This window comes from Phyllopteryx taeniolatus, chromosome 2, assembly GCF_024500385.1.
Source record: "Phyllopteryx taeniolatus isolate TA_2022b chromosome 2, UOR_Ptae_1.2, whole genome shotgun sequence".
NCBI classification, from domain to species: domain Eukaryota; kingdom Metazoa; phylum Chordata; class Actinopteri; order Syngnathiformes; family Syngnathidae; genus Phyllopteryx; species Phyllopteryx taeniolatus.
The window spans coordinates 20,526,473-20,544,283 of NC_084503.1; the positions used below are offsets into that span (position 1 = coordinate 20,526,473).

Consider the following 17,811-nt stretch of genomic DNA (forward strand, 5'->3'; position numbering starts at 1 on the left):
CAGAGAAAACCCACACAGGCACGGGGAGAACATGCAAACTCCCCACAGGCGGGGCCGGGATTTGAACCCCGGTCCTCAGAACTGTGAGGCGGATGTGCTTACCTGTTGTCTACCATGCCTCCAGGTACTGTTTTCTTTCACTGTATATATCCCGTTTAAGAACTGCCCACAAATTCTCAAATGGGTTCAGGTCAGGTGAGGAACTGGGCCCTGTCATCAGTTTTTTTTTGTCAGCGTCTTTTTGAAAGATGCAGACTTCTTCCTGTACTACTGCCTGACGAAAGTGTCTTCTAAAAACTGACAGTATGTTTGGGATTTCATTTTGAGCGCATCTTGAACCTGAAAAGGTCCAATCAGCTCATTTTTAATAATACTAGACCATGCCAGAATCCCTCCTCCGCTTCACTGCCGTCTGAGTCGAAGTGGAGCCGTGAAATAGTGATCCGGCCACAGGCCCACTCATCAAGAGTCACTCTCATTTCATCAGTCCATAAAACCTTTGAGAAATCTGTCTTCAGATATTTCTTGGCCTAGTCTGGAGGCTTTACCTGATGTGTCTTGTTCAGTGGTGGTCTTTTATTTTTTTTTACATTTTCTTGCCTTGGCCATGTCTCTAAACCCTGAACATCTTGTACTTCGACGTATTCCAGGTAGGTTTGCTGTTCTGAAATATGACAATGCCTGATTCTTCTCAAATCCATGGCAGTAACAGTGCGTCTTTTTCTCTCAACACGTTTCTTGTGACCTGTTGACTATTCGCAACCAAACAATTGATGGTTCTGTGATCTCACCCCAATATCTTAGATATTTCAAGAGTTCTGCATCCCTCTGAGAGACATTTGATAATTTTTGTTTGGCCCATGAGGGCATATCAAGTGTGTATTAAACCTTTCCTTCCGGTATATAGAGTAGTGGATTCACTGCTAATACGACAAATTCTAGAATGCTTTGCTAGTGTGTTGATGCGTCAGTTGAGAGAGACCGGCAAACGCCCCTTCCTTTTCTGTTGCTGTCATTAACAACCAGTATGCCAGTATATCCTCAGGAAAATGTACACCTCTCCTTCACAAAAAATGGCCAAACAAAAGGGAGAAAACAGGAGCTTTCAAGACAGGTGGGAGGCAGAATACAGTATCTGTTCACGAAAGTAAAGAACAGACTTGTTTGTCTTCTGTGCGGCGAAAACGTGGCTGTAATGAAAGAATAGAGCATAGCTGGAATGATTTTTTTCTTTAAGCACTTTCTCTACTCCAACACAGCCAAACGAAAGAGCAAGAGAGATGTTTTTTTTTTATGTCAACCTGTTTAAAATATGTGGAAATCTCTTCATGATTTAGTATCATTCTGAATACCAAAATAAAAATGCACAAGGATTTAAAATAACAAATCCGAATTTTTAGTTAATAATTTGATCGTTTTTACAAAGTACAATATAGTGTTATCATGCCGAATCTCCCCCTTGATGGTCTGCATTTAAAATTAATCTTTATCTAAAACTACAATATCTAAATTTGTATTTTATTATTTCTTTATTTTGGGGTATTTTATCTGTCAGCGGTTCGTGTCACGTAGCAATGACGTAAGAAGTCACGTCACCTGTCACGTGACAGTGGTGGTTGACGAAAGGCTGCTGCGACGCAACACAACCGAGACAAACAAGATTATTAATCATTTTGCTGTGTTTGTACTTGTATTTTACTTTCTTATCACACATTAAACATAATTAGTTATTTGTGTTCGGATAAACGCGCCTGTGTAGCTTTCCTGGCTAGCTTAGCTTGCTGGCTGCGAACAAAGCGAGGCGTTGGTTAGCAACACATCACTAAACAGACATTTAAGTGTGAGTGTGAAGTGTTGTGATTGTCGTGTGAAGATGTGTAAAGTCGAAATTCTGAGAGCGTTGCTCAATCAGCGACTGAGTGCAGCCGTCGAAGAGATATTTGTCGTGTTTGAAAGAACGATAGCAGAGTACGAGGAGGAACTTTCTCGGACGAAAGAGGAGAACGAGCGTCAACGTCAACTATTGGACGCAGTTTTCAAGACTCAAGATGAACTCCATAGAGCAGGTTTGTTTACTTAGATTAATACACTTAATATATGGGTGGGTGCTGGGAAACCAGGCCACAGAATTTCTTCCGAACTGATCTACGTTCTGCACCAGTGTTGGGCGAGGCTCTACCAAAATGCAATATTACATCATTATAAAATTCCTAAGTAATATTACCGTATGTGAGTCTGTCAGTCCTCTGTACCAGGGGTTCTCAATCTTTTTAAACTAAGTACTACCTCGATAAAAACTTAGCAATTCAAGTATGACCGTCATTAAAATAGTCACGTAGTAGGCCTAAGTGATTATCAAAAACGAGCCAGAGGTTTTGTGCCTAAAAAGTATATTTGAATACAGGAAAATAATTTTTCAAAATAACCTCTTGTCCAAAGTCAGCTGAAATAGCTGCCAGCACACCCGCAACCCTATTGAGGATAAGTGGTTTAGGAAATGGATGGATGGATGGATGGATGGATGGACTGGCATTGCACATAAACAGGATGGATGGATATCATTGCACTTTCACATGAACAACTATCGGGTGAGAGGCTGGGTACACCCTGAACTGGTCACCGGCCAATCGCAGGGCGCACACTGTATAGACAAACAAGCATTTGCACTTATATTCACACCTACGGGCAATTTAGAGTTGTCAATCAACCTACCATTTATGTTTTTGGAATGTGGGAGGAAACCGGAGTACCCAGAGAAAACCCACGCAGACACGGGGAGAACATGCAAACTCCACACTGGCGAGGTCGGATGTGAACCTGGGTCCTCAGAACCGTAAGGCAGACGTGCTAACCAGTCAGCCACCAAACAGCAGCTAGCACCCCAAAATTATGTACAATCGCTAATTTAATATGCTGAAAAATCGCAAATTCATTACTCGGTCATTAATTAAAATGATAGAATACAGCGTGATGACCAGGCGAGCATATCAAAGTCCCCAAGCTGTGCACATAATAGTCGCGGTAAGCAGAGCCCCATGACCATACAAAAAGCCTTTATTATGTCACAAAATCAAACGCCTGTCTAACGTCGTCTTCCAAAAACCTTTTTTCAAGTGTCCCAAGACTGATAAAAAGCTACAAACAAGGCAGCGTAATGGCAAGTGTTCACTGTTTTGACAGCCAGCAGTGTCCATCAAAGTTCACGGTGACATGCGCCACCGATCATACAAAAGATTCATAAACGCTAACACCTCTGTTATGTCATCTTCCAAACATGTATTTCAAAGGTGAGCGATGCAATCAACTGAAGAAACAGCACACCGAACTTGTGAATATCGTGGAAAATGAATCACCTACCTGAGGTAGCTGTCTCCACAAAGAATTACACCGATCGATTCCAACAAAACAAGCCTACACACAATTATTTTACCTCACTATTTCACTCGTTATTGTCCAAAAACGAAACATCCAGGCTTTGAATACAGGCGACAATTACACCCCATGCTTGCTTGTGACCCAACCGAGTACGCTAACTCGTACGGGGAAATGAGACCTGCTTCTGGCATTTACGTCACAGCTCAAATAAGGTGGGATGAGAATCAGCACCTCCAAGTCTGAGACCATGGTCCTCAGTCGAAAAGGGTGCCGTGCCCTCTCCAGGTCGGGGATGAGATCCTGCCCCAAGTGGAGGAGTTCAAGTATCTTGGGCTCTTGTTCAGGAGTGAGGGAAGAATGGAACAGGAGATCGACAGGCGGATAGGTGTAGCGTCTGCAGTGATGCAGACTTTGTATCGGTCCGTTGTGGTGAAGAAGGAGCTAAGCCGAAAGGCGAAGTTCTCAATTTACCGGTCGATCTACGTTCCTACCCTCACCTATGGTCACGAGCTGTGGGTCGTGACCGAAAGAACGAGATCCCGGATACAAGCGGCCGAAATGAGTTTCCTCCGCAGGGTGTCCGGGCTCTCCCTTAGAGAGAGGGTGAGAAGCTCGGTCATCCGGGAGGATCTCAGAGTAGAGTCGCTGCTCCTCCACATCGAGAGGAGCCAGCTGAGGTGGCTGGGGCATCTGATTCGGATGCCTCCCTGGTGAGGTGTTCCGGGCACGTCCCACCGGGAGGAGACCCCGGGGACGACCCAGGACACGCTGGAGAGACTACGTCCTTCGGCTGGCCTGGGAACGCCGCGGGATCCCCCCGGAAGAGCTGGATGAAGTGGCTGGGGAGAGGGAAGTCTGGGCGTCCCTGCTAAAGCTACTGCCCCCGCGACCCGAACCCGGATAAGCGGTAGAAAATGGATGGATGGACTATGGACTAAGTCCCAATGTTCACTGCATTAAACAGAAAAGAGCAGCTTCAGTACTTCTACTTTTACCAGAAGGTTTTGTATCAGTACTTTTACTGAAGTACTGAACACCAGTACTTTTGACGTCTATTAATACCAACCAGACTCCCAATGGTCAAAAAGTGTGGGAAACTTATGACAATAGAGGACAATTCCAAACCATGTCTTTTGTCTTCTTGCATCCTGCAGAGGCCGGTGAAGTCGCTGGTCATCCTGACCAACAGGAGGAGCCAGAGCCCCACCGCGTTAGCGAGGAAGAAAAAGAGCTCATCTGCATTAAAGAGGAAGAAGAGGAGGCTGACATCACTTCGTTTCCAGTGATGTGTGTTCCTGTGAAGATTGATGACAGTGATGATGACGGTGATGATGATGATGATGATGATGAAGAAAAAGAAGGTGATGGAGACTGGAGAGGATCCCAAGCAGGCAGCCTGTTAGCTCCAGTGCCAGGTGGTGACAACACAACGTCACACTCTCCTGATGATGAACACTCTAAATGTGATGTGACATGTCACAATGACAACACACGCTGGGAATGTTCTCAATGTGACAAAACATTTGTCTACAAGTCTCTCTTGAAAAAACACATGATTATCCACACCGGAGAGAAACCTTTCAGCTGCTTGTATTGTGGTAAAGGATTCTCTCGAAAGGGACATTTAATAAGACACACAAGATCCCATACAGGTGAGAAACCGTATACCTGCTCAGTCTGCGGCACAGGTTTTACTGTTCGTTCAGCGCTGGATAACCACATGAGGACACACACTGGAGAGAAGCCTTATCCCTGCCTGGTGTGTGGTGAAAACTTCTCTCAGAAGGGAAACTTATTAAGACACACAAGAACACACACGAGAGCGCACGCGCAGGATGACATTTATAGTTGCCCCATCTGTTTCAAAACATTCTCCCAAAAAGGATATTTGAAGATACACTCAAGAACGCACACTGGAGAGAAGCCGTTTCCGTGCTTAGTCTGCGGTGCACGCTTTAGCGTTCGTTCAGTGATGGTCAAGCACATGACAAGAAGACACAAGCAAGACAGAGTTTAGTGTCAGTGAGATTCAATATGATGGATTCAAATTAGTAGTAGGGGAAAAAAAGCGTGTGTGTATTTCCTTTTAATTTTAACATTATTTTCAGAAACAAATGTTGCGATGGAAATTTGGTTAACTTCCATAAATCACATAACACCACGCTTCATCTTATACTGTAAGTCACTTGTGTGTGGGGATTTATTTTTTCGCCACGTTGTCGCTAATGGTTCTTAACCACTGAATGTCTTAAATACTTGGAAATTTTTCAGGTATTTTCATCTCCAATCATATTGTTAAGATGAAAAAATGCTTTTTGTAGAATTTTGTTCTGGAGTCACATCTTGATGTAAGTATTCACAAAATGATACAACATGAGCTATTGCTGCTTAAACGTGGAAAAAAGAAAATCCTCTTAGACTGCGTCCTGTCTTTTACATGTTTTTGCTGTTCATTTTCAAGCCAACACAGTACTGTATACTGGTACAAAAGTACTTCACATTAATTTTTTTGTCATCTGCACTGTCTTGTCTTTTAAACAATGGCATATACAAGTGCATCTCAATACATTGGAATATTGTGGAAAACCTGAATTTATCTCACTTGTTCAATTCCAAACAAATTATATTCAGTACAGTGATTTGGTGGTACCTTGACTTACAAGTACTTCAATTTACAAGTTGTTTTGCTTTGTGTTGCGCAAATTTGCAATCTTCAGTTATGTCGCCGCTCAAGTGAAATGAGGACAAAAAAAGGAGAGCCTCAGTCACTGATTCACTCTCAGCCGTTTATTGAACAGAACAAACAGCCAAATTCACATATTGCAAATGAAAATAGTGGCAAGGAGCACGGAGGAGACGCTCATACCATGAGGCCACAACTCTTAAAAAAGGACACACATCAACACAAGAATCTACAGCCGTTTATGTGAATTTCAGCTTAATTACACTTTGCCAAACCATTTACATTGTCTTTTTGTTTTTATATTTTACAATACAGTTCTAATCCAGCCCTATGGGGGGCACAAGTCAGTGCAAACTGTAGGCCGGTCCCAATGCAGAGGGTTGCGTCAGGAAGGGCATCCGGCTTAAAACCTTGCCAAACAAATATGAGCGTTCATCCAAAGAATTCCATACCGGATCGGTCGTGGCCCGGGTTAACAACGTCCGCCACCGGCGCCGTCAACCTGCAGGGCGCTGTTGGAAATTCAGCTACTGTGGGTCGAAGTCGAAGTCAAAGAAGAAGAAGAAGAAGAGGTGGAAAGCGGGTTCTTCGGCAGAAAGAGAAGAGGAAAACACAGAGCCTAGAACTGAATGTGGGGACTTTGAATGTTGGGACTATGACAGGAAAATCTCGGGAGTTGGTTGACATGATGATTAGGAGAAAGGTTGATATATTGTGTGTCCAGGAGACCAGGTGGAAAGGCACTAAGGCTAGAAGTTTAGGGGCAGGGTTTAAATTATTTTACCATGGTGTAGATGGGAAGAGAAATGGAGTCGGGGTTATTTTAAAAGAAGAGTTGGCTAAGAATGTCTTGGAGGTGAAAAGAGTATCAGATCGAGTGATGAGGCTGAAATTTGAAATTGAGGGTGTTATGTGTAATGTGATTAGTGGCTATGCCCCACAGGTAGGATGTGACCTAGAGGTGAAAGAGAAATTCTGGAAGGAGCTAGATGATGTAGTTCTGAGCATCCCAGACAGAGAGAGAGTCGTAATTGGTGCAGATTGTAATGGACATGTTGGTGAAGGTAATAAGGGTGATGAAGAAGTGATGGGTAAGTACGGTATCCAGGAAAGGAACTTGGAGGGACAGATGGTGGTAGACTTTGCAACAAGGATGCAAATGGCTGTAGTGAACACTTTTTTCCAGAAGAGGCACGAACATAGGGTGACCTACAAGAGCGGAGGTAGAAGCACACAGGTGGATTACATCTTGTGCAGACGATGTAATCTGAAGGAGGTTACCAACTGTAAGGTAGTGGTAGGGGAGAGTGTGGCTAGACAGCATAGGATGGTGGTGTGTAAGATGACTCTGGTGGTGGGGAGGAAAATTAGGAAGACAAAGGCAGAGAAGAGAACCATGTGGTGGAAGCTGAGACAGGACGAGTGTTGTTCAGCTTTTCGGGAAGAGGTGATACAGGCTCTCGGTGGACGGGAAGAGCTTCCAGAAGACTGGACCACTGCAGCCAAGGTGATCAGAGAAGCAGGCAGGAGAGTACTTGGTGTATCTTCTGGCAGGAAAGGAGAGAAGGAGACTTGGTGGTGGAACCTCACAGTACAGGAAATCATACAAGGAAAACGGTTAGCTAAGAAGAAGTGGAACACTGAGAGGACCGAGGAGAGGCGAAAGGAATACATTGAGATGCGACACAGGGCAAAGGTAGAGGTGGCAAAGGCAAAACAAGAGGCATATGATGACATGTATGGCAGGTTGGACACTAAAGAAGGAGAAAAGGATCTATACAGGCTGGCCAGACAGAGGGATAGAGATGGGAAGGATGTGCAGCAGGTTAGGGTGATTAAGGATAGAGATGGAAATATGTTGACTGGTGCCAGCAGTGTGCTAGGTAGATGGAAAGAATACTTCGAGGAGTTGATGAATGAGGAAAATGATAGAGAAGGGAGGAGTAGAAGAGGCAAGTGTGGTGGACCAGGAAGTGGCAATGATTAGTAAGGGGGAAGTTAGAAAGGCATTAAAGAGAATGAAAAATGGAAAGGCAGTTGGTCCTGATGACATTCCTGTGGAGGTATGGAAGCATCTAGGAGAGGTGGCTGTGGAGATTTTGACCAGCTTGTTCAATAGAATTCTAGTGCGTGAGAAGATGCCTGAGGAATGGAGGAAAAGTGTACTGGTGCCCATTTTTAAGAACAAAGGTGATGTGCAGAGCTGTGGCAACTATAGAGGAATAAAGTTGATGAGCCACACAATGAAGTTATGGGAAAGAGTAGTGGAGGCTAGACTCAGGACAGAAGTGAGTATTTGCGAGCAACAGTATGGTTTCATGCCTAGAAATAGTACCACAGATGCATTATTTGCCTTGAGGATGTTGATGGAAAAGTACAGAGAAGGTCAGAAGGAGCTACATTTTGTCTTTGTAGATCTAGAGAAAGCCTATGACAGAGTACCCAGAGAGGAACTGTGGTACTGCATGCGGAAGTCTGGAGTGGCAGAGAAGTATGTTAGAATAATACAGGACATGTACGAGGGCAGCAGAACAGCGGTGAGGTGTGCTGTCGGTGTGACAGAAGAATTTAAGGTGGACGTGGGACTGCATCAGGGATCAGCCCTGAGCCCCTTCCTTTTTGCAGTGGTGATGGATAGGCTGACAGATGAGGTTAGACTGGAATCCCCGTGGACCATGATGTTTGCAGATGACATTGTGATCTGCAGTGAAAGCAGGGAGCAGCTGGAGGAACAGTTAGAAAGATGGAGGCATGCAGTGGAAAGCAGAGGAATGAAGATTAGCCGAAGTAAAACAGAATATATGTGCATGAATGAGAGGGGTGGTGGGGGAAGAATGAGGCTACAGGGAGAAGAGATGGCAAGGGTAGAGGACTTTAAATACTTGGGGTCAACCGTCCAGAGCAATGGTGAGTGTGGTCAGGAAGTGAAGAAACGGGTCCAAGCAGGTTGGAACGGGTGGAGGAAGGTGTCAGGTGTGTTATGTGACAGAAGAGTCTCTGCTAGGATGAAGGGCAAAGTTTATAAAACAGTGGTGAGGCCAGCCATGATGTACGGATTAGAGACAGTGGCACTGAAGAGAAAACAGGAAGCAGAGCTGGAGGTGGCGGAAATGAAGATGTTGAGGTTCGCTCTCGGAGTGACCAGGTTGGATAAAATTAGAAATGAGCTCATCAGAGGGACAGCCAAGGTTCGATGTTTTGGAGACAAAGTTAGAGAGAGCAGACTTCAATGGTTTGGACACGTCCAGAGGAGAGAGAGTGAGTATATTGGTAGAAGGATGATGAGGATGGAGCTGCCAGGCAAGAGAGCTAGAGGAAGACCAAAGAGAAGGTTGATGGATGTCGTGAGGGAAGACATGATGGCAGTTGGTGTTCGAGAGGAGGATGCAGGAGATAGGCTCTCATGGAAAAGGATGACGCGCTGTGGCGACCCCTAACGGGACAAGCCGAAAGGAAAAGAAGAAGATTTTACAATACAGTTCTAGTTTTATTTAATTTTCTTTATTGGAGGCTGGAACGGATTAATGGCATTTCAATTCATTTGAATGGAGAGAGTTGATTTTGATGGACTAGTAAATTGAGTTACGACCATGGTAATTTAACTTAACTCATAACCTAAGTCACTGTAGTGTATTTCTTGATTTAACCTTTATTTGTCCTGGATAGGTAAGGCAATATAGAACCGAATCTCTTTTGCAATGTCTACCTGGCTGCAGACAGCAGAGTATAACAAAGCAAAATAAAAGCAAATATAAACATACAACAAAATATACACAAAACATAACAGAGTGGAATACTTAATGGATTTATTTAATTACAATTTTGATGATTACAACAAATGGCACAAAACCCCAAAATGTACCATCAAGGAATGAGAGCATTACATAAGAGCGACTCTAAAGTAGAACTTGGAATTCTGAAAAGTATTTCCATACGTGTTGAATGAATCTGTACAATACGACTTTAGAAGTCATTACACCAGAGAAAGTCATTTGATGTCAAAGTTAACTTGGGATGAATAAATTTGTCAGAAATTGAGTCATGGTCAAGCGTGTAATGACCCCCACACACCTGCGGGCGGCAGTAAAGCACCACGTGTTACGTTTCGTCTGCCGGAACTGGTAAAACGGAAACCAAAAGAAGGAAGCAGGTCTCGATGGTTAAGAAGTTCGTATTCTTGCGTTTATTGTTGCATTTACCCTGAAATCCTCATACTTCAGTGGGATTCAAAACATTAAAATATCTTTCCTTCTTCGTGTCCTGGTGAGATCGTAAACGCCCGAGGTAGCTTAGCTTGCTAGCGACGACGTTAGCGAGACATCGCAAAGCAGAGCTCGCGTGTGAGCGTCGTGCCAAAAATGTGTAAAGTCGAAATGCTGAGAGCGTTGCTCAATCAGCGACTGAGTGCAGCCGTCGAAGAAATATTTGTCGTTTTTGAAAGAACGATAGCAGAATACGAGGACGAACTTTGTCGGACGAAAGAGGAAAACGAGCGACAACGTCATCTCCTGGACGCAGTTTTCAAGAAGCCTCAAGTTGTGTTACACAAATCGGGTTTGTTCCCTTCTTCAGGTCACTTGTTTGGTAACGTTGCAACCAGCTTTGATATTCTTTCACGTTGAAGTAATAATTTTGAAATTATAGTTAGGTGTTTTGAGATCATAGTTAGCGCTACATTTGTGGTTTTAAACCACAGGTGTCAATCTTAAGGCCTGGGGGCCAGATCCGGTCCGCCACATCATTTTATTTGGTCCGTGAATTAGATTTGCAGCCATTTTATGCTTCTTGCTAAAATACCAGAACTGGGAATTGTCGTCACTTTTAAACCGGATTCTGATTTCACAACTAGTTATCCATCAATTTGTTGTGTGTACGTAATAATATGAAGTGATCATACATTCTATATGGGTGCAAAGTTATAACGGTCCTCTGAGGGAAACCATAACTACGATGTGGTCCACGAAAAAAAATGAGTTTCACACCCCTGGTTTCATTCATTCATTCATTCATTTTCCGTACCGGTTATCCTCACTAGGTTCACGGGCGTGCTGGAGCCTATCCCAGATGTTTTTGGGCGAGAGGCGGGTTACACCCTGAACTGGTTGCCAGCCAATCGCAGGGCACATATAAATACACAACCATTCACACGCAGTGATTCCCAACCACTTTGCCGCAGCACGTTAGTGTGCCGTGAAAGATTGTCAGGTGTGCTGCTGGAAATCATTCCATTTAGTCGGAAAATTATTATTTCTTGCTAAATATAATGTAGCTTTGTTCATCTATCTATGTCACCAATGTATAGTGGCAGGCAGAACCACTAAATACTCTTCCACTAGATGGCAGAAGGTACTGTTAACTTGCATACCCACCTGTTGGCATTCATGCAACGTAACAATGTAATTGTGTTCTACTAAATAGTGTCAGTCCAGGCCTTAAACGTTTTGTGCTCAAGCCAGCACTTTGTGCCATCTTGGTACCAAGGAACTATGCTGAAGTGAGTTGATGAGCTGGATTTAGAAAGAAAGTAGTGCTTTGTCACCATTTTATGGCATCTTGGTGCCAAGGGATTATATTAAAGTAGATTAAGGTGTTTCATTTTGACCAAATAAGTACCTTAGTACTAGGGTTCTCTATCAAGATATTGTTCCACAGTAAGAAATTGTGAAGCTTGACTTTTTCAAACCCTGTGTGTTTGTACTCTTGTGTCTTGTAGGCCTCAGTGATGAAGATGTGCCCCCTTCGCTGCAGGAGCGGTGCTTCATCGTGGAGCAGCAGGAGCCCGATCCCCTCCATGTTAAAGAGGAAAAGGAGGACGTGTGGAGCAGTCAGGAGGGCGAGGAGGGGCAAGGGCTGGAGCTGCCTTTGTTTCGTGTCGTCGTGAAGAGTGAGGATGATGAAGACGAGCCTCGCTCCTCACAGCTTCATCGCAGTCAAAGTGAGAGCAGAACATCCCAAGCGGACAGCCTCTTAGCTCCACTGTCAAATAGTGATGACACAACATCACACTCTCTTGACACTGACGACGAACACGCTAAAGGTGATGTGACATGTCACAGTCACAACACGCATGTGAGATGTTCTGATTGTGGGAAAAAGTTAGGTGACAATGACACGAGATGTCACGCTCGAGAAAAACCCTTCATTTGCTTGGTGTGCGGAAAAGGATTTTCTCGAAATGAGCATTTGACCACACACACCAGAACACACACGGGAGAAAAACCATTTATCTGCTCAGTTTGTGGCGGAAGATTCTCCCAGAAGGGCAGTTTGAAGAAACACATGAGAACGCACACCGGAGAAAAGCCATTCAGCTGCTCGGTGTGCACTAAAACATTTAGTGATAGTTCGGCAATGATGAGGCACTTGAGAAGACATACCGGAGAGAAACCTTTTACCTGCTCCATGTGCAACACCAACTTTACTCATCGTTCAGCTTTGGTGACCCACTTGAAAGTGCACACTGGAGAAAAACCCTTTCCCTGCTCCGTTTGTGGTAAAAGGTTCTCTGTAAAGACACAGTTGACACGACACATGAAAATACACACTGGCGAGAAAGTGTTTAGTTGCGGCGTGTGTCATGAAGGATTCTTATACAACTACCAGCTTGCTAAACACAAGTGTCCTGGTGTGAAGTGTAGCAGTCGTACCAATGAAGCTGCAGGACTATAAAAAATAAAATGGAGCAGCACGGGGATATTTCTTTTTGTACATACCACAGTGTCCTCACACTCCTAACACCCTAATAGCCAAATTAAATTAAATAAATTAAATATTATAAGGACCACAACAGTGGTTACTATATCAAGTTATACCATAGGCTGAATTTAGACTGCAGGTCAAAGTGCCCAGTTCCAATTTACAGTTTGCTAAATTGCCTTTCACCTACCGTGCCCACTTTTTTTATGGGAGGTTCATATCTACATGTCTGTGTCGGAAATCCTATTTATATATATACATATACAGAGCGATCGTTCTTATGGGGTTTTACAGCTATCAAATACTGTACATTATTTAAAAAATATGGATTATTATTATATGTATATAAAATTATTTACATTGAAGCAATCTGGCAGGATTTTCTCTTGAGCTCTGATGAGCTGGTCAAACATTCTCGGACAGAAAACTTAGTTTAATTTTAAGCCTTACGATATCGAGGCTGTTTTGTATAAATTACTTGAAAGTGGCAAAAAAAATAATTCTGACATTAAATATACAGTATTGGAAATAAAAGCTTGTATTTTTTAAGTGAAGAGAGCAGAACATAGAATTATAATTCTATGTTAATTAGAAATAGTTAGAATTTTCTGTTTTTAGATGTTTACATTTTATGTTTATGTATTGAGTTAGTTTAGATTAAAGATTTGCTTGTTGGCTCGTGAGCGAAGTTAACTAGCACCCACAAAGCAAGCCGTCATTGAAACGACGTCTTTTCTACATTATGGTCTGCTGTAAAAAATAAATAAATAAAACGTGCGAGAGATCATTGGTGGGTGAAGGATGGATGTTTTTCTGACATCTTTTTAGGGCGTCTTCAAGGCATCCAGTTAAGACTTCTCCAGGATGTCTACGAGGTTGAAATATAGTTTAAAAATGATGTCCTCATGACGTCTGATATTGATCAAATGAAAATCTATATATAGAAAATTATTTAAAATGTTGACCAAATTCATGATGTTTGATATTATGTATGAAATAGTTTCACACAGCTTTCAAAATAAATTTGAATAAAAGTTTATATTTAATGTCATTGTTGTGTGTGTTCAAGGCCAGACTGTAATCATAATAATCATATGCCTCGTCATTTACGTTACAGTATTCCTTCAAAAGTAGACTATTAGTTAGAAATGTTACTTTAGTACTGGGTGTATAGTATTTAAATAGTGACAGTAGATTATACCAAATAATACTGCAAAAATGATTATCAATCTATGATTTGGAGTAAAAAAAAATATATATATTTCCAAACAGTTATAGAAGGCTACAGGCCAGCTTGTTGAAGGTTTCCTCTCAGAACACATTACATAACAAAGTAACAAAATAAAAGTTCAATCAAGGCTGTTCTGGAATGCTACCCCACTTCTCGATGGAGCGTGCGTAAGGTGTTTCCCAGCATGTCTGCAAACAGCATCCTGTGTTCCCTTCTGAACTGTTTGGAGCGCCGCCAGTGGCGTTTTCTGGCATGTGCAATACATGCAGCCGCACAGGGTGGCATAGCTAGGCGGGCAGCAACATTCATTCAAGTACTTGTCTACTGGGAGGTGCTGAACAATGTGTCACAACGTGACAATTTGTCAACAAGAAAATGTCCTTGCCAAGAGGGCAGGTGCTGGACCAAAAAGGGCACTTATTTCACCAAGGGAAAAAGGGCTGGTGCTTGAGCACCACTTTGGGTCGATCTGTGCACGCCCCCGAAGGACGTCATTGACCATTTGCATCAAGGCAGGCCAGAAAGCATAACACTTTTGAAATAATTTACCAATCTAATCCGACCAGATCTTTGATTTCAAATCCATTCTCAAATCAAAACATCCATACCTTGGATACTTCAGTCATTTGAAGTAATGTATATCAGTAACACAGCGGAAACTAACTATTGAGATCTCATCTAAATGATCCGCGGTTAGAGGGAACTACTTCCGCTTGAATATAAGTGCGTAATGCGTAAGCACAGTGGCACGCTACACTGCTCAGTCAATCCCTCAGTCTCTGTGTCTGTACAATGGAATTATGGCAGAGCATAAACGGAGTAATGTGCGCAGCTATTTCAGCTCCACAAGATGCCAAGACGAGGTTTGTGGAAAAACGGGTTGTGGCAAAACGACAAACCTTGTGAAACACCTCAGGTTATAGGTTCAAGCAAGGTAGGGTGGCCGTGCGGTCTAAGGCGCTGGGTTAAGGCTCCAGTCTCTCCGTCGGCGTGGGTTCGAATCCCACCACTGTCAATGGTATTTTAGCAGCAGAGAACAAATTTTGTGTGCACGCATGCATGTTCATGACAATAAAAGGCGATTCTTCTTCTTCAACAAATAGCTGCATAGGAGAAGCTTGTAGTAATAATAATAAAGAGGAGGAGCAGGTCAGCAGGATGGTTGGAATGTGGCATCAGGGAGCCTGGACAAGATGGGAGCCTGCAATCTACCACAGACTCACATGGGCAGTGCTGTGGAAGGCAGAGCCCCATCGCATACGATTCCTTGTCCAAGCTGTCTATGATGGTGTACCGAGCCATACAACCTGTTCACCTGTGGATTGGTGGAGTCAGCAGCGTGCAACCTGTACTTGGATGGGGGACCCTGGAACGTATCATCAGCTGTGGAATTGGACACTACAAACGCCTCCTTCAAGGGAAAAACACCATTGTGGTCAGAATACGTAACCGGGACAAATGGAAAACCACATTCAATAAAAGGTTGGGACACTTTGGGTGTTTCCCTCTCCTTAACCGGGTCTCACATCGTAGCCAGTGACTGACTCCACCCGAGCCTCTGCTTTGCCTTGACCTGTTTCTGCTTCACTTGAGCTTTGTCTGCTGATGTTGGGTACTTCTGCATTGCTCCAGCTTCCACCTGAGTACTTTTGCCACCCCCGCCCGGTAGGCGGCAGAGTGGTTTTAGGTTGCGCGGACGAATTTACGTAAACATCTAACGAAGAAGTAAAATGCGGAAGCTGGCAAGTCGTAAACAGTCAGCCAGTCACAATCCATATTATCGTACTCATTATTTCGTTCGGCTTTTTTTCGATGCTCATTTTCGTCATATGACAGAGTAATCATCATTCATTCAGAATAAATCTGTCTTTTTACTATGGAGCTCTCGAGTTAGCTTAGCTCCGTAGCTACCAACAAAGCGGCGCGTGTGTTAGCGATGTCTTGCTAAATCAGAGCGCAAATGTGAATGTAAACCGTTGTGATTATCGTGTGCAAGAATGATAGAGTACTAGGAGGCAAAAGAGGAGAACGAGTGACAACGTCAACGACTGGACGCAGTTTTCATGACGCACAGAGCAGGTTTGTGCGCTTCTTCCTCTCACTTGTCGAGTAGCTTTCTTTCTTTTTTAATCATTTTACACTGTTGCTAAATATTTGACATTTGTTAATTGCCCGAATGAAATTCTCGTGAAGAAAACGCAGTGCACGCTAACCCCAAACAATAAGTTCTAATTCTATTCGTTGTGGTGACAGGCACACCTGTGCTATAACCATGCTGTCTGTCATGTTGTGAATTTTGCTGTTCAGATCCTTGTTAAAGGACACCAAGTGGTGCAAAAAGTATAAAAACATAAAACAGTGGGACGAGTCTATTCAAAAGTTCAGAGACGGTCAAATTAAGTTATTCTTAGGTTTATCCTACAATTTCACTCAAAATCTGAAAAAAAATCTGAGCTCTATCTATTCTGTGATAACAATGGACTTCTTTCACCCATGACATAGAATTTCAAATTGTAGGACTTAAGTAGCATTCAACATTGGAGACTACACAATAATAATTTGACTTGACTAATTAAAGCTAAACTTTGCCAAACCATGTTTTTTGCCTTCTTGTGTCCTGTAGCTATCAGGGAAGAAGACCTTAATGCTGAGCAGCAACAGCGGCACTCGAGCGTGGAAGAGGAGGAACCAGAACTCCCTCATGTTAAAGAGGAAGAGGAGGAGGCTGATATCAGCAGGTTTCCAGTGATCCATGTCATTGTGAAGAGTGAGGATGATGAAGACGAGCCTCACTCTTCACAGCTTCATCACAGTCAAAGTGAGAAGAGACGATCCCAAGCAGACAGCCACTTAGCTCCATCATCAGTGAGCGACGACACTTCGTCACGCTCTCCTGACGCTGACGATGAACACTCTAAAGGTGATACGATATGTCATACTGACAACAAACACTTGACATGTTCTCAGTGTGATAAGACTTTCATCAACAAGTCAACATTGGAAAGACACATGAGATGTCACACAGGAGAGAAACCTTTCATGTGCTCACTTTGCGGTAAAGGTTTCACACAGAAAGGAAGCCTGACAACGCACACAAGGACACACACCGGAGAAAAAACACATTCCTGCTCGGTCTGCGACAGAAGTTTTAACGATAGTTCAGCTTTGGCTCGACACATGACAACACACACTGGGGAGAAACCTTTTACCTGCTTGTTCTGTGCTAAAAGGTTCTCTATAAAGGGGAATTTTGTAGCACACACAAGGACACACACTGGAGAGAAGCCATATTCCTGCTCGGTCTGCAACGCAAGTTTTCGTGTTCGTTCAGGTTTGGTTCAACACATGAGAACGCACACTGGGGAGAAACCTTTCGCCTGCTCAGTTTGCGGTCAAAGATTCTCACAAAAGGCGACTTTGAGAGAACACATGAGATCACACAGCGGAGAAAAACCTTTTTCATGTTCAGTCTGCAGCACAAGTTTTAGTTACCATACGTCATTCATTCAGCACATGAAAAAACACTCTAATGAGAGTGTTTAGCTATAGTGTGTCTGATTAAAAACTTCTAGGACTGATTTATAACGTTGAACCCAGAGGATGCATTTACATTGTGTGTGGTTTGCTATAATGATATGCTGTTAAGCCCGGTACACACCTAAAGACAATCAGTCTGTTTTTGTGCCGATTTTTGCCCCTTTCCAACCGAGCACGGGAAATGCCAGATAATTTCATGTCTTCAAGATTATCCTATAAAATTGTCCTTGAGTATGAGGTGTGTTAAGAGTGAATTTGTTCCGATTCTAGGGTCTGAAACAGATCGGGG

The 17,811-nt window shown here is 43.2% G+C and overlaps 3 protein-coding genes across 3 annotated transcripts; all 3 read left to right on the forward strand.

Moving 5' to 3' along the window:
* Positions 1–1,592: 1,592 nt before the first annotated feature.
* LOC133473282 (zinc finger protein 12-like) lies at positions 1,593–5,786 on the forward strand. Its single transcript, XM_061764897.1, has 2 exons — positions 1,593–2,066; positions 4,530–5,786. Exons 1-2 carry the CDS (start codon positions 1,874–1,876, stop codon positions 5,390–5,392), a joined length of 1,056 nt encoding a protein of 351 aa, XP_061620881.1. The 5' UTR covers positions 1,593–1,873; the 3' UTR covers positions 5,393–5,786.
* A 4,393-nt stretch (positions 5,787–10,179) lies between these two features.
* On the forward strand, positions 10,180–13,800 carry LOC133473265 (oocyte zinc finger protein XlCOF20-like). The gene is made up of 2 exons (XM_061764863.1): positions 10,180–10,612; positions 11,772–13,800. Exons 1-2 carry the CDS (start codon positions 10,417–10,419, stop codon positions 12,725–12,727), a joined length of 1,152 nt encoding a protein of 383 aa, XP_061620847.1. The 5' UTR covers positions 10,180–10,416; the 3' UTR covers positions 12,728–13,800.
* A 1,882-nt stretch (positions 13,801–15,682) lies between these two features.
* LOC133473322 (gastrula zinc finger protein XlCGF8.2DB-like) lies at positions 15,683–17,759 on the forward strand. Its single transcript, XM_061764970.1, has 2 exons — positions 15,683–16,064; positions 16,609–17,759. Exons 1-2 carry the CDS (start codon positions 16,049–16,051, stop codon positions 17,526–17,528), a joined length of 936 nt encoding a protein of 311 aa, XP_061620954.1. The 5' UTR covers positions 15,683–16,048; the 3' UTR covers positions 17,529–17,759.
* Positions 17,760–17,811: the final 52 nt, after the last annotated feature.

What these genes read in the sequence shown, in the direction of transcription:
- LOC133473282 (XM_061764897.1), top strand. Translation starts at nt 1,874, where the DNA reads ATGTGTAAAGTCGAAATTCTGAGAGCGTTGCTCAATCAGCGACTGAGT. An exon ending in AGATGAACTCCATAGAGCAG is followed by an intron (nt 2,067 to 4,529) that starts GTTTGTTTACTT and finishes TGCATCCTGCAG; the next exon opens with AGGCCGGTGAAGTCGCTGGT.
- LOC133473265 (XM_061764863.1), top strand. Translation starts at nt 10,417, where the DNA reads ATGTGTAAAGTCGAAATGCTGAGAGCGTTGCTCAATCAGCGACTGAGT. An exon ending in AGTTGTGTTACACAAATCGG is followed by an intron (nt 10,613 to 11,771) that starts GTTTGTTCCCTT and finishes TGTGTCTTGTAG; the next exon opens with GCCTCAGTGATGAAGATGTG.